This window comes from Tachypleus tridentatus, chromosome 8, assembly GCF_004210375.1.
Source record: "Tachypleus tridentatus isolate NWPU-2018 chromosome 8, ASM421037v1, whole genome shotgun sequence".
Lineage (NCBI taxonomy): Eukaryota > Metazoa > Arthropoda > Merostomata > Xiphosura > Limulidae > Tachypleus > Tachypleus tridentatus.
Window position 1 is genome coordinate 29324857 of NC_134832.1, and position 15795 is coordinate 29340651.

The window sequence follows — 15795 nt, forward strand, 5'->3', positions numbered from 1 at the left end:
TTTTTTTCTAAAATTAAAAGGACTCTGTTTTATTTTGAGCAGCCTAGGTAATCTCATTTATGTTATATAAATTGGAGTTAGAATTTCTATGTAAAAGTCCACAAAAATGTGCATTTAATTATAAAATTTACAGAAACAAATGCAGTCTATGAACATTAAAGTTAAAAATAAATTTTATTATATTATACCTTGCATTTGAAATATAAGCATTTATCAAATGTTAACATTTTTCTTACCTGAAAATGTATTTCAAATATATACTTTCCTCTTTTCATACATAGTAGCTATTCCTCTTACATCTGCATTTAAGATTTTGCACATGTCAGTAACCTTGCACTATCTTCATCTAAAATGTGTTTTAACAGACACTGCACCAGTGTATGATGTAATAATCATATGACAACAGCCTTTCACCAGTAGGAGGGTCACACATCTCCTATGTACAGATTACCATAAAATATTGCACAAGAAATTAACTTCATTCTCAGATGATGCAAGATTAATATGCACTTTTAGTGAGTAAGAAAAGTGGGGAGGAGGAGTGAAGAGAGTTAGGTACCTATCAGAAATATATTTCTAGATAAGGAAAATACTAAATTCTAAAACAATATCCTTATCACACAATAGCTAGAATCCCACATCAATATGGTGGAGAGGCCAGTGCAAGTGAGGAAACTTAGATGAGTTCCCTTAAGAGAAGAAATCAGAAGGGAAAAGCTCATGAAGCATAACACCCAGTAGTAGGGGCTTACTAGAAAGGCAATACTTGTGGGAGATCACATCCATTTTAATCAGGGTATATTTTTTTGTACAGATGGAAGTTTGAAAGGAGAAAGGAAAAGCTAATGTATTGCAGAGTTAGGCATAAAAAGATGTGACATTTGCACACAACATCTCAGTTGGTCTTGAGGTACAGTGTGGCCTTATGGTTTGATTTGTGTTCTGTGATATAATTTTCACATCAAACGTAAAGAAACTGGAACTAAGTCTCTTCCCATTGAATGAGGAGAATGCTTTTCCCTGTATGGCTTGTCAAACAACTAAAAAATTGGCATATTATATAACCTGCACTACAAGAACATGAACGCCCTTGCTCTACTTCCCACTAAGCTGTACTATCCATTAAGATGCTATTCAAAAGGACTGCACAATTGGTGAGGAGCTCTTAAGGGTCAACTTCCTTAGGAACTAAATACAAAGGTCTTTTACTGGATAGTTCAATAAGTTGCTATGAAGCATCATTTAAAAAACCAGTATGCACAAGACAGAGAAGTGGACTGATACTCTCCCAGTGCTGAATTTTTCTATGAAAGCCCATGAAAAATAGAGTCTAGAACAGACAATGAAATATTTATAGATACTACTGTAATGGTCTTGCAGAAAACCCCTTTTGAATGAAGGGAACTTTAGGATTTAATACTTTCCATTATCTCTCACTCACTGCATGTTTAGGAAGTAAGTATACTATGTTAAGCAACACCAGCCAGCTGATGGGTTTCAGGAAGTGAATGAAAATACATTAGAAACTAGAGAGGCACTCAATATAAAATATACCTCTGCCACATAGCATTTATCATATTCAGCTCTCAAAAATACAAAAATGTTTCCTCACTTTCACCATTATCAATGGATATGGATCACTTTTGCCAGGGCAATGAGGAATAACATTCCACATATGTCCACCAAGTTTCATTAAAATTCATTAATTTATGACTGACTTAAAGGGCAAAAATAATGTGAAAAATTGGTCTCAATGTTAACAAATAGGAATTTCTTTGAACTGTTGTAACTTTTCTTTGATCTCTGACCTTGACTTTCCAAAAATTAATCTCTTCTAAGCTTGGCCATAGTACAAACATATACCAGCTTTCATCCAAACCCATTCAGTTGTTTTCAAGATATCTTGTTGATACATACACACACACGGGTGAAAACACCTACCTTCAGTAAAAGAATAAAAGAGGCATTTAGCTATTAAAGATAAGTAGAATGGAGAATGGCAACTGAAGGGAGATGATACTCTGAAGGAGACAAAACTTTGAACTGGTGGAGATAATGAGAGATGAAAGTGTTGAGCACAGCCCACAATACTGTCAAAATTCAATGCCAAGATACAGAAGAAAAGACAATAAGAAGAGTACACATACAAAAATATATTAAATCAGCCCTGGTTGAAGAAACCACAATAAAAATCTATGACAAGAAGAGGGAAGTTTAATATTGAGAAGAGTGGCAAAGGCATTGATTATTGGCATGCCTAACTGAGAATAAATCCAACAAAATACCTGAGGATGGAGCAATCATTATGTGAAAAGAATCCAGCCTGATCAAGAGTTAATTTGCCACCAAGTTCAAAGTTCCTGAGTCTTGACAGGCATCAGACAAGCCTAATGTGAGTGGATCCAAATCAGAAAGTATAGTATGCATAACCAAAAGTCTATGAAGTGAGTCCTTCCCTAATAATTGATATAGGACATGACTGTAGTATATTCTGATTGGATCATAATCAAGTGATCCACAAAACAATGTTAAAGATAAGAAAATGTCTGATTGACAGTTAGGAGTTCCAGAACATTAATGTGAAAGGTATGACCTACAGAAAGTTAAATCCCTGCACCAACATGCACCAACCAATAACAAATAAATTTCAAGATTTTCATACACTGAAAATGTATTTCTGATAGGTACTTACCTCCTTTTACACTGCATCATCTATATTAGTGCAGCTAGCTTCTTCTGATATTCTTGCTTAATCCTCACTTGTGTTACCTCCTGAAATTGTGTTACCCCTCTCACAGAAAGCTAAAATTCCACATTGAAAAGGTGTAGGAACATAATATTGAAACTAAGCAAAAAGTGACCACCCAGAATAAAAAGATGTGCTCTGAGATGAGTAGAAGCACACATGTGGGGAATTGCACTACTTCTGTAACAGGTATGCCCTTTACCCTGGATAAAAGATGAATGTGATATGAGTGATGTGCACAAGTGTAATTCATTCTGAAAGGTGCAATCTGTAGTAAAAAATAACCCAACTTAGGTAAGTAGGTAACTTCAAGTAGACAGATGAGGTTCTACAACTCGTTCTTGACATTAGAAGGTTGAAGATCTTTGAGCGAAAAACAAGTACATTATATCATAAGCACAGTGGTTGGGGCATGTGGACCATGTTACACATACACCTTAATCCAAACCATAAGTAAACAGAGTCACTGGACTTTGAAAGAAGTTAGCATGTGGCCAGCCAAAATTAGACAAACTTCCAAAATCACCATAACAGTAAGAAGTACAACAAACCAAACTTGGCATTATAGGGTTGTGGCATTGCCTTGACTCAACTATAAGAAGAGGACAATATCTGTTACTGGAATTACAAGTAGAAATCTTAACTCACCCAACCAAAATACAGAGAAAAGACATCCTGCACCCAGAATTCTGAGGATGATATGGAATATTCATTCAACCATGAAAATAGTGTATGTATATCTTCTTGCTTGAATTACAAGGCAGAAAAAGTCTCGAAAGCTCAACTGTAGGAGCAAGGAAGGAACTACCTGTTGCCCAAATTAACAAGAAGAGGGTCTCTACTGTATTCAAAAGTAAGAACAGGGTATTTTCATCCCAAACCCAGTATTGCACAGAGAATCCCATATAGGCTAATCCTGCTCCAACTGACAACCATCCACCTGGGAAAAAGCATACAGGAAAAATGGAAGAAGGGAAACCAACTTTGCAACACTAAGTGAATAAATGGTAACTTAAAAGTCAACAGTGTACTCTGAAAGAAGCCTCCATGATTCAATACCCCAGTTACTGGAAACTAGTAAGGACTATCTTGCTCCACTTGAAGAAAACATGAGAGAAATGAATGTGATGAGAAGTCTTGAGGAACTTCACATTGGAGAAAGTACAATGGATGTCCATGATTCCCTATTTTGAAAGTAAGATCATTTCCAATTTATACAATCAAGGGTTTGACAGGGATGGGCAGAAATCCCCTACTGCTTTATTCATAAAAGTCCATGAGTGAAGGTTCACAATGACGTGAAACTTGTGAATGGTAAGAAACATGCATATATCAATGGACATGTCATCAGTTGTTTTGTGGAACACCCCATCTCTACAGTGAACATTATACACAACCAGTAAGTAGTGCAGGTCTGAGGCAAAGCATACCTAACCAGGCAACACCTGCAACAGAGAGGAATCTCATTAGCAGTGGTTAAAAAAAATTTTTTGAAAGGAAAACATAAGTAAAATTATGTGATTAGACTTACCACAGTCAAGGGTGAATGGGCATGTGTATAATTGCCATAGGAGGGAGACAATATCCATCTATGGAAGATACAGCCAAATTATGGAGATAATGAGTGATGAAAACATTAGTAGTAGTCCACATTCTCCAATGGATGGTGAAGACAAGCAGCCAAACACATTTAATGAGAAGAAATATTATAGAGGTGGCAACCTTCCATGGAAAGATCAGGATATGTCAGCTAAATGAGTTGATGAACCCAACTAGTTAGTGTGATAGGCATGGGAAACATGAACTACAAAAGGAACCAGTGATGCCACTTAACACCAGAAAAAGCAAACTGAACAATGAAGCCAAATTGGATCAAAATAGGAATAGAGGTGAGAGTTAAAAGGTAGAAATGAGTGTGAAATCCAAACAGCCTTCATGGGTAGCATAGGTCTTAGGATATTAGGACCATCCTGGATATAGAATAACATAAGTGGAATGGTAGAGGTTTCTGGTAACATTAATAGCATAACTATCTGACCAATGATGTTCACAGGCAAGGAGGAAAAAGAAAGAAGTTTTTGAGGGAGAGATGGTATATGAAAGACATCAATAAAAATTCATAGGAAGAAGAGTAAAGAGCATAAATTACTACACTGAGATCCCAATAAGACAAACCAAGGAACATGAATGATGCATCACCCAAAAGAAGCAGAAAATGGAGAGAAATGACAGGGGGAAACAAAACCATATGAAACTTGGAAAAATGGAAGGTGTTTGACAAGGCCACTGATAACTAAATACAGTTAAGGAGAACAAGCCTTCATCAAATAATCAAGTAAAATATTGGGAAAGATGATGAACTGAATGGTGGGAAAGATGAAAAACAGGCTGAAGAGGCCAAAAGCAGAAGGTAGACCATTACCTTTGATAAAGAGACATGCAAAAACAGTCTTATGAATGTAAAAAGAAAAGATGCAACCTATGGAGTCAGTCCCTGGGTTGAGACAGTGGACCCAACAAAACCATACCTGAAGATAAAAGTAGACACTGAGACAGTAAAAGCAGAGGTTATACAAATGAAGGATGGATCAGTGGGAACCATGGTTGTGCCAGTCAATATGGAACCACCAGAAGGACTACACACAGATTGTTTCGGTTTACAAATATAACCCTGAGGAGGAGTCGAATAAAAGAGTAAGATGTGATAAACCCTCCAATCTTGGCTGAATGCATCCACTTGCAAAGCTAGTTGGTGTTGAGTGGAAAACCAAAAGAAAGAAAATCTGGTGTTCAAATGGATAGTGAAAGCAACAGTATGAGGTGTTCTCACCTAAGGAAAAACCTAAATAACTGGAGATTGAAGGACCATTCTGTGGAGACAATCTTATTGGGTTAAGAAAAATGATTCAAAACCAGATTCAAAGTACCAGGAACATGGAAAGTTAATACCACCATGTGGTGACTGAAGGATCAGAAAAGGAGCTCCAGAGACCTGTATTTAATATCATCTTGCTTGGTGATAGAACTGAACCACTGTGAAATTGTCAGAATGTGCCATAATCACTTTCCCCTGCAGAGGAGAAAGAAAATGGGACAAAGTTCTACAAACTGCCATAAGTTAAGAATGTTAATATGGAAAGATAATTCTTAGATCAATCAGAGATCTAAGGTAAGTATCTCAACCCTCAAAAGGCATGTCCATGAACTCATATAAATCTAGATGAGGTGGTTAGTTGATTTGGTGTTTTATGGCACAAAGCAGCTAGGTTATCTGTGCCAAACATCTGGTAAAAAGTTAAAGTAAATTTAGTAAAATTAATTAAAGGAAATTGAGGTAAAACAAAACAAAGTTAAAAAAAACACATAAATAGCATAAAACTAATGTCTACATCTACTCTACAACGTTAAGAGAAAAACTGCAGTAATACAAGTTGTAGAGGATTTTCTGTAGCATAATTGTAATTATCATAACTTCCAAGGAAAACTAACAGCAAAGTACAAAAATCATGGTCAGTCACCTAAAGTTGGCCATTCCAGTCCTGGTTCCAAGTTATTTAATGTTATGGCCAATTATATAAAGCAAAGTAATAAAAGACTTAAAAGACTTGTAGCAAAATTTTAATTATAACTAGCCAGGATGACTAACGGGTGGTTCAAATAGCAGTGTTAGTCACCTGAAGTTGGCCTTCCCAGTCCTGGTTTCAAGGATTTTGACATTACAGATATTTTCTAATTTCAAATTGAACTAGATGGACTGTGATTCTTAAAACAGAGTCACATTTAAAAAGAAGGTGTAATGTATAAATTAAAAAACTTAAAGGGCATTAACAATATTAATGGCCTTTAAAAAACTAAAAACATTTCCAAGGTGGACAGTATCACCATCATTAATAACACTGTTTAATGTTATGGATAAACCTTAGGAGAGAACTTGTTCAAAATGATGCTGTTGTTAAGAGTCATAACTACAGCAAGAAAGTAAAATGTGGCTTATTGGGACCTGAGTGTTACACAGACTAACACTGGTGAATTAGTCCCAGATAAAAGAAAACAATGAGTTAAAAACCTGTGATCAATGCTTAGTCTAGTTAGAATAACTTCCTCTTTCCAATCCTTACAGAATAAAGATGGCCAAAGTCCAATATAAGGTTTTATTTGGAAAAGTTTGTTTTCATGTTGCTCACTCCAAGTCGACTGCCAACTAGCATAGAGCCAAGCCTTGAATACAGGACCATAGTCCATGTATGGAACAGACACAATGGTGATAGTGCCAAAGCAGATAGATTTAACTGCTGTGTGGGTGAGCTCGTTCCCATGAATAACAACATGGCCCGGTATCCAGAAAAACTGGATAGAAGTACATGTTAAAGAGAAATAGACCAATCGGTTTTCAATATTGGCAAAAACAGAGTGTGAACTAACATGAAGTGATTCCAGAGCCAGTAGAGACCTAAGCGAGTCAGTATAAATAGTGCAGTTTCAGTATTGCTTAGCTTCTATGTGATCCAGGGCAAGAGAAATGGCATATAGTTCAGCAGTAAATACAGAAGCTGTAGAGGGGACTTCTGCGCATAACAACTGAACCACAACAAACCACGGCAGAGCCCACACAGTCACCTGATTTCAAACTATCTGTATAAACAGAAATGGAAAGATGGTTCGAAAGATGTTCAGCAGGTAACAGACAGTATTTCCAATTGGGAGTGTCTGCTTTTCTCAGATGATTTAAAAAAGGTCATATCTGGGGATGAAAAGAAGCCATGATGAGATGGGCTGACCAGTGAATACAGCATTGTTATCCAAGGACAGGCCCAATTCATCCAGCTACACCTGGACATGAAGGCCAAAAGGAGCAATGTCAGATCATCTGTTCTGAAAAAGTATGGTGCACCAAAGAAGGAAAACATTACCCCAGGTGAGATACTTTGGTAAGGAAAGAAGTTTTGAAGCATATAGTAAAGACAGTTGCAAACGGCAAAGGTGCAGAGAAGGTTCATGAGACTCTATGTACAAGCTCTGAACTGGGGAAGTGCAGAAAGCCCCAGTACAGAGCCAAAGTCCTTGATGATGAATGGGGTCCAGGATCTTTAAGGCCATGATTCTGACAGAGGCATAGACCAGAGATCCATAGTCGAGTTTTGATCAAATGAGAGCATGTTATTTCTCTAGCATAGAACATCAATCCACTCACCAAGTGGTGTAAGAGAGGACACGGAGGATGTTCAGTGCTCTTGTACATTTGATCCATAGCTGCTTGATGTGTGGTATAAATATCAGCTTACAATCAAAGATAAGCCCCAAGAAATTTGTCTCAGGTACAACAGGCAGCACAATTCACAGATACGAAGTTCAGCATCATGGTGAATACCTCATTGGCAGCAAAAGTGCATGCAAATGGTTTTAGAGAGAGAAGTCAAAGCCGTTTGTTCTTGTCCACTTCTTGTCAACGATTGAGAGCAGTCTGTAACTGCTGCTCAATATACCTCATGTTCAATGACTGGCATGAGATGTGAAAGTCATCAACTTAGAGCCCATTTCCCAACAGTAAGAGGAAGTTATTCAGTGATGGCATTAATCTTTATATGGAAAAGTGTGGCACTCAAAGCACAAACTTGGAATCTCCTGTTCATTAAAAAATGTTTAATAAAAATGGGCAAATAGCCACATAACCCATATATATGGTCTCACAAAATGCCATACCTCCATGTTGTATCATAAGCCTTCTCAATTTCAAAGAATATTGATTTAAGATGTTGTCGTTTGAGAAATGCTTCTCTGATTGGCATTTCAAGTCAAATCAGGTGGTCCATGGAGGAGCACTGTCATTGGAACCCACACTGGATGGGCGAGAGGAGGTTGTTTGATTTGAGAAACCAAACAAGACCATTAACCATCCTCTTTAAGGTCTTACAGAGACAGCTTGTCAAAGCAATTGGACAGTACTTTAAAGGAATCTTGGGATCCTTCCCAGACTTACGAAAAGGCAGAACAACAGCCTGGCACCAGTCATCAGAAAAACATTCTCCTGCCAGATCTGGTTAAAAACAATCAGAAGAATAGCAAGAGAAGCAGGAGATAGATGGTGCAGCATTTTATAGTGTACATCATTAGGTCCAACCAGTGTGCTGCCAGACTAATGAAGGACCAATTTGAGTTCCCCCAGCATAAAGGGATGATTATAGTCATAGAGACAATCAGCTCAAAAGGAAAGAGGTGATTGCTGTGCCCGAGTTTTGATGGCTAAGAAGGTGGAGGAAGAAGCAGAAGTGCTAAATACCCAGCAAAAGCTTTCTCCTAGAGAATCAGCGATGGTTTGGGAATCAGCTACTTCCTGGCCGTCAGAGAGCAAGATTGAGAGGGGAACACAATTATATTGCCCACTGACCTTTCAAATCTTGTTCCATATGACTTTGGAACTGGTGGTAGAAGATACGCTGGTTGTAAACTTAATCCAAGATTCTTTGTGGCTTTGATGCCTTACCCACCAAGCATGTGCATGAGCCTGCTGGAAAGCGATGCAGTTTAAGAGTGTGGTCTATCTATTGAAAGTATCCCAGGCCCATTTTTTGAGCCTTCTGTGCATTGTAACAGACAGGATTCCACCATGGATGATGATATCGTGGAAAACGTATCGAGATTTTAGGAACATATTGAGCAGCTGCTTGTATAATAGTCAGTTACTGCTGCAACACAGTCGTCTATTTATGGCTTACAGAAAATGGCAGGATAAAGTTCTGCAAGAGCAGTGAAAGAGAACCAGTTTGTGTGATCCAGCTTCCACTAGGGCATGCAGGTCAGGTGGCATCGACCACAGCCAGTCTCTTTCAAAATTATAGGAAAATGATCACTGCCTCATGGATTATTGTCAACCCTCCATAAAAAATGGAAAAATAGTTAAGAGGAGCAAATTGAGTGATCAATAGTACCAAAGGAGAGACTAGGTGCATGAAAATGAGTATAAGAACCAGTATTGAAAAGAGAAAGGTTGTGATCAGAGAACATATGCTCTAGAGAGCAACCCCTCCTATCAATATTAGCACTTCCCCAGGAGGGATGATGTCCATTAAAGTCCCCCAGGATTAAAAAGGGAGATGGTAACTGTTCAATGAGAGCATCAAAGTCTGATTGATCATAGGTCTCTCCAGGCAACAGCTAGAGAGAACAAACAGTGATGGTATGACCCAAGGAAACACGGATGGGTAAGGCCTCCAAGGGTGTGTCGAGTGGCAAAGACAGGGTGGGTACATACTGATCAACCAACAATGCCACCCCTCCATGCACTCGACCATCACACAGCCTGTCATTTCTGTACAAATAAAACTGCCGAAAGGTGACTGTATCGACAGGTTTCAGAAATGTTTCCTGTAAGGAAAGACATGCAGGATGGTAGGAAACAATCAGTGTTTAGATATAATCCAGATTAGAATGTAAACCTTGACAGTTTCATTGCATCAAAGTGGCCATTTTTATTTATGTGTAGGCGAATTGAGTGCAGAACCCTTCTGTTTACAGCCACATCTTTTTTCTGTTCTGTCTTTATTCAAGGGAGGTCTATCGACCTCCATGGATCCTGCCCTGGGTCGATTGGACAGGTCTTTGCTATTAAAAGAGGATTCCAGTGACTGAGGACTTGAACAAATAATCGTTTTGCATCTTGGGGTGGGAGAAAAAGATGTATCACCGGAAACATCGCAGAGAATTTAAAATGTATGGCTGGACCCTGCAATTAAGATATCCTGCCTTTATGGTGGCAGATGGATGTGGTGATGTAAAAGTCAGAATTAGGATACTGGTCAGCATCATAATTCCATTTTTGCGAGTGGAGATACACCTCACCGCAGAAACGCGAGTGGAGAAACCAGCGAGAATATCCGACTCAGGAATGTTCTTCAAATCCCTCTCAACAATAACTCCTCATGATAAATTCAAAGTAGCATAAGGTTTACCCTCAGTAGGTATATCCCCAATTACCTTTGAATGCAAGAGGAGTTCACTGTGTTGAGATGTGGATGTTTCCACAAATATATCACCGATCAAAGCTTCTTTACTGACTTTGGAGAGCCAGTAAGTTCCTCTAGTCCCTTTTGAATGAAAAAGGTAGACATTTGCCCTAAAGGTTTGTCTGAAAGAGAATGTAGAATAAGAAAATGAGACACAATAGATGTTACAGATGTTGAAGATTGCTGCTCAGGATCTTCAAGATGTGGTCATTTACCTATGGATTGTTTTTTCACTATTTTATTTAAGTTTTTATTTGGAGGATTCATAATAAAAAAGGAATATTTCGGTGCCCACTGACTCCACCCACTATGGAGCCCTACGAGGGGATGCAGTATAATGTTAAACAACGACAATGCAGCAATGCCAGGGTTTTGTGAGCACTATACCCAAACACCTGCATCAGATGCAATGTCCACAAAACCTGTTGAGAACATCCAACACTAGTACTTGATTGACCCTAGCCCAAGTGGACCAGCCAACTGACCCAAGAGGGGCCACCCGAAGGAATTCAAGGCCAAAGTGGTGTGTTAGGGTTGGACCTCTCAATCACTAGGATCCTCTCCTCCCCTTCAGGGGTTACCACACACGGCAAATGCACGGATGGATGTTTAGATTCCAGAAGAAGTAAACTGAAAGAACAGAACCTTCCCTGGGAGGTCCCCTCACCATGTACAGGAATCCACACTGATGGGAGAGGAGGTGGAGGAAGCAGAAGCCCTGCCATAGTCTGATCCTTATTTAGCCATCAAAACAGACAAACCTTGAATGGAGAAGGAAGGGTAAAAGAGTGATCCAAGGTTTCTGAGTAAAAGTTCCACTGATTGAGGAGTATCCCCTGAAGGGAATATATATTAACTCAACCCATGGGAGCTGGAACTTCCAAGGAAGCCCACATCCCCCCAAAAAATAGAATATCTCAAACTGTGAGAAAATGTGAGGTGAAGGCCTTGCTGACTACTTTCTCCTTATCCCAAAAACAAAGAGGAATAGGTTGTGTTCAATTCAGGTTGGAATTGAAGAAAACCTCCAAATGAACAAGGTGCTGATTGGGGTAAGAATAGATTTCTCCATCTTTAACAGCAATCCCACATGTGAAACTTCTTGTAGAAGCAGACAAGTGTGGTCTCTTGACCATCAAAGGAAAGAAGCAAGAAGGAGCCAAGCCATCCAAGTAATGATGATTAAAGAGACCCAACAATGAAGATGTAAAAAAACTTCTTACCACCCAACAAAACGCATAAGCAGCTAAGATAAGTCCAAACAGTAAGGCCCTACTGAAACACTTAACTTCTACCTATAATTAACTATTGACACACTTATCTAAATATAAAGGTATTTGCAAAATGCATTTAAAAAATAATTTCTTAAAATTTGTATTCTTATAAGGGATGCTTGTTGTTAAACTTATTTTGTCTTATCTAAGTAAAATAAAAGCACCAATACAAGAAAAGATATACATACTATAAAATAAATACAACTGAAATACCTCCAATGATGTGATGCCAAGGTAAAGTCACAAATGTGAGGTAAGCATGAAGAGCTGGGGAAGTAGCTCGACGTGATTCTTTCCAAAAATGATAAGCCTGACCAAATCCTCTCATCATCCACAGTCTATTGTAGGTGGTATCATCCAGTTCTACAGTGAAAATGTGCATACAATGAACTGAAAAACTTCATAAAATTAAAACACGATATGTATGTATATATATAACTTGTCATTCAGTAGTACATTAGCCATATATTGAAATTATTAAACACAATTTTCCAAAAAAAAGAGGGCACATGCCACCTGGAGGGGGTAATTTTTTTTAGTGTGTTTTCTGTCAGTCAATCATTAGACACTAAAATGATGTCACATAAGGGACACTTAATGCTGCAATTTGTACTGTCTTGATGTCAGTAAACTGTGCACATACCATGATTCACAAGAAGAATTTGCATTCTGTAGCCTACAACACAGAATGACATTTGAACTTGAAAAGCAAGAAATAAAAATATTTGTTACTCTTAATTTTGATTTTATTTATAATCTTGAAAAAAAAAAAAAACACCTTTGGGGCCCTGTGAGAATACACCTAGTTTATTATGTTCTTCATAAGAACAGCTTTCAGTTTATCGCATAAGTGTGGATAAAAGCCAAAATACTGAAACTCAAAGGTGGCTGTACAATAATGAAAAAAACAAACACATATAAGTATACATTTACATCTGTTTATTTATATAATGAAAAACACTTCTAATTTTCATTTTTAAAGACTATTAATCATCAATAAAACATTATTTTATTTTGCAAATCAGTAAAGTTGAGGTTTTGCTGAAAAAACATTTGCTTCAATGATGCATTAAAGTTTTCAAAGTTGAAAATTCTAAGACTTGTTCATCCTAAAAGATGCACAGTCACACTTTCCCAAGTGTTAATACATTGCAGTTAATAACTGATTTATTGACCAATACATAAAAGTTAACAAACCAGGCTTAGCGAATGTCAATTTTAAACAATTCTGTAAATTAACTTAATATTAACAAAGAGATGACAAGAAAACCACTTCAGATACATATTTTTTTAAAATAAAAACTGCTTGAGCTTTAATATAAATTTAAATTAGTATTATGTAAAATGCACTCCATTCCAATTATATTATTATTAACAAACCACTGTTAGCTGGTGTTACCTTATACTTTCATAGAAAAAAACAGCTTAGTGTGCATATACAAGACACAAGAAGTGATGTATCCAGAAATGTGCAATGAAGATATTTTAAATAAAATTCTGTATATGTATATATATCATAATATGCACTTATGCTCTTTGAATATTCATCACACTAATTTGAAAAAATACCAATATAATAAGTTATGACTAGTTTTATTAGAGTTAAGCATAAGTTGAAAATACAATAAGCCACAACTAGCATTAGTAGAGATAAGGATAACATAAGCAATGCAGTAAGTCAGAATTGTTTTAACAGATTAAGTATAAGATAACTGATAAAATAAGTCATAAATAGTTTTCATATATTAAGTATCAGATGACCAAAACAATAAGCCATGATTAGTTTTACCAGATGTAAAGGTTACCTGAACAATACAATAAGCCATGACAACTTTTCGCTAAGCATGTGAATACTTAAAGCACAGTAGCACTATTGTTAAGAAAAACTTTATGCATTATTTGGAAAAAAATGTTGCAAATTTGGTGTTTTAGCTTGCTTTCGTTAATTTGCACACATTTTACTTAATCATGAATTTTCTAGATAGGGTTTATCTCCTACATGGCATTAGCTAAATTGCTGAAAACATTAAAAAAAATAATACCATTTATTAAAACAAAGAAAAAAACTTTAAAAATCTTTGTCACCAATTAATGTTTTAGCTTTTATTTAGCAGAAATTTTCAATTATTTCAGTAAATCTTCTGAGTACTTTCACTTGAGGTGAAAATACCAAAACAAAATCATAAGATAAACAGATAAAAAGAAAACTATTTTGATAAAAAAAAAAGCAAGAAATAAGATAATTATAATTTCACTGCTAATTATAATTAAACCATAGTGAATTTCAAACAGCAGTTTCTTTGATGGTAAACAGAAAAAAAACATGTGAATTCCAATTAGAAAATTAACTATATTGCACCAAGCAACAAGTTGCATCATAAATATAGCAGTGGCAAAATATCAAAAAATGTCAATAGTACAAAACTTGAAAGTATATCATTACAGCAAAAAAAAGCTCAAAGATAAATTTCTGATTATGCATTACAACCATCAAAAGTGTGAGTGTTGCTTAATAAATATAAACACATAAAACATATAGTTCTAGTATTATGAATAAAACAGTCTACGTTTGGTCTCTATGAAAACTAAGTTTGTTTTTGAATTTTGTGCAAAACAACACAAGGGGTATCCGTGATAGCCATTCTTACTTTAGTAGTGTAAGACTAGAGTTGGGCCACTCTTTTACCGACTAATAGTGGGACTGACCATAATATAATAACACCCTCATGGTTGAAAAGGCGAGCACGTTTGATGTGATAAACGTCCGAACCCATGACCCTCAGATTACAAGTCGAGCACTCTAACCACCTAGCCATACCAGGCCAATGTGATGTTTAAGAACAGAGAACAGATATAGAAACTTACAATAATTCCAATTTTCATTGAAGGAACTTCTGTATAAGTTTGAGCAAATTGAAAATAATTACTGGTCATTATTTAAAAAGACCAACACAAAACATAAAAATATTAGGCTTGGACACTTTGTTAACAACAGGTTTTGAAGCTCTTATATTCAGGAAAATGTCTATAGATCTTTTTTCATATCTTTACCATCTCGTAGATCCCCTGCTTCAATTTCATTGATTCCATCAACAAAGGAATCTACTCCTTCATTTTCAGACTGGGACTTTTTGATTTCTTTAGCCCTCCAGCCTCGAACAAAATTGTTGAGGTTTGAGCTGGGATCTGACATTCGTCTATGAAGATAGGGATTCTCCTGCAAACACATAAAATCAAAAGTTTTCTAACATGCTTTTCTATTTATTCTTTATACTGTAATTAGTGATAAAATATACACTTTTCTAGGTAGTGAAAACCATTTTAAACTACAGTAAAAAAAAACAACAAAAGAAAAAACTAAAAACATAAGCCATGATTAAGCGTGTGGTGTAGACACAATTCACTTTTCCTTTGTGGATCATATGATCTCCATGATGTTATTTTGAAAGTATGTGTTTGTTTTTATCTTGTCAAGTATAATCTAAGGTTGCATACAACTGTATCTATGCCATAGAGCATATGATTGTTCACCCATGTTTCTATTTCATAACCATCTTAAAGTGTAGGTCATGCTCTGATGAAAGGGTAGTACAGAAGCCTGTACAAGTTTGTATGAGCTGAGAGTTAATCTCTCCTTGAATGTATGGAATGGAAATGATTCTGTTATAATTCTGGATTTACCATTGTATCTTCACTAAGTTTTGTGATCTTTCACATAACTGTTGCACACAAACAAATAAGATTTAAAATAAATTACTTTTACTACAGATTTTTT

The 15795-nt window shown here is 36.5% G+C and overlaps 1 protein-coding gene across 5 annotated transcripts in view; it reads right to left on the reverse strand.

Moving 5' to 3' along the window:
* The window catches only part of LOC143222065 (uncharacterized protein KIAA0930 homolog), a 50048-nt gene that overhangs the window by 12066 nt on the left and 22187 nt on the right, over positions 1–15795 (reverse strand). For all 5 annotated transcript variants that reach the window (XR_013011984.1, XR_013011983.1, XR_013011982.1 and 2 more), the window contains 2 exons: positions 15072–15237; positions 12234–12383 (listed from right to left, as the gene is read on the reverse strand). Coding sequence is in view for 1 of the 5 variants with exons in the window: in XM_076447927.1 (XP_076304042.1) it covers positions 12234–12383; positions 15072–15237 (316 nt within the window). In the remaining 4 variants the exon portion in view is untranslated. The remainder of the gene's footprint in view (positions 1–12233; positions 12384–15071; positions 15238–15795) is intronic.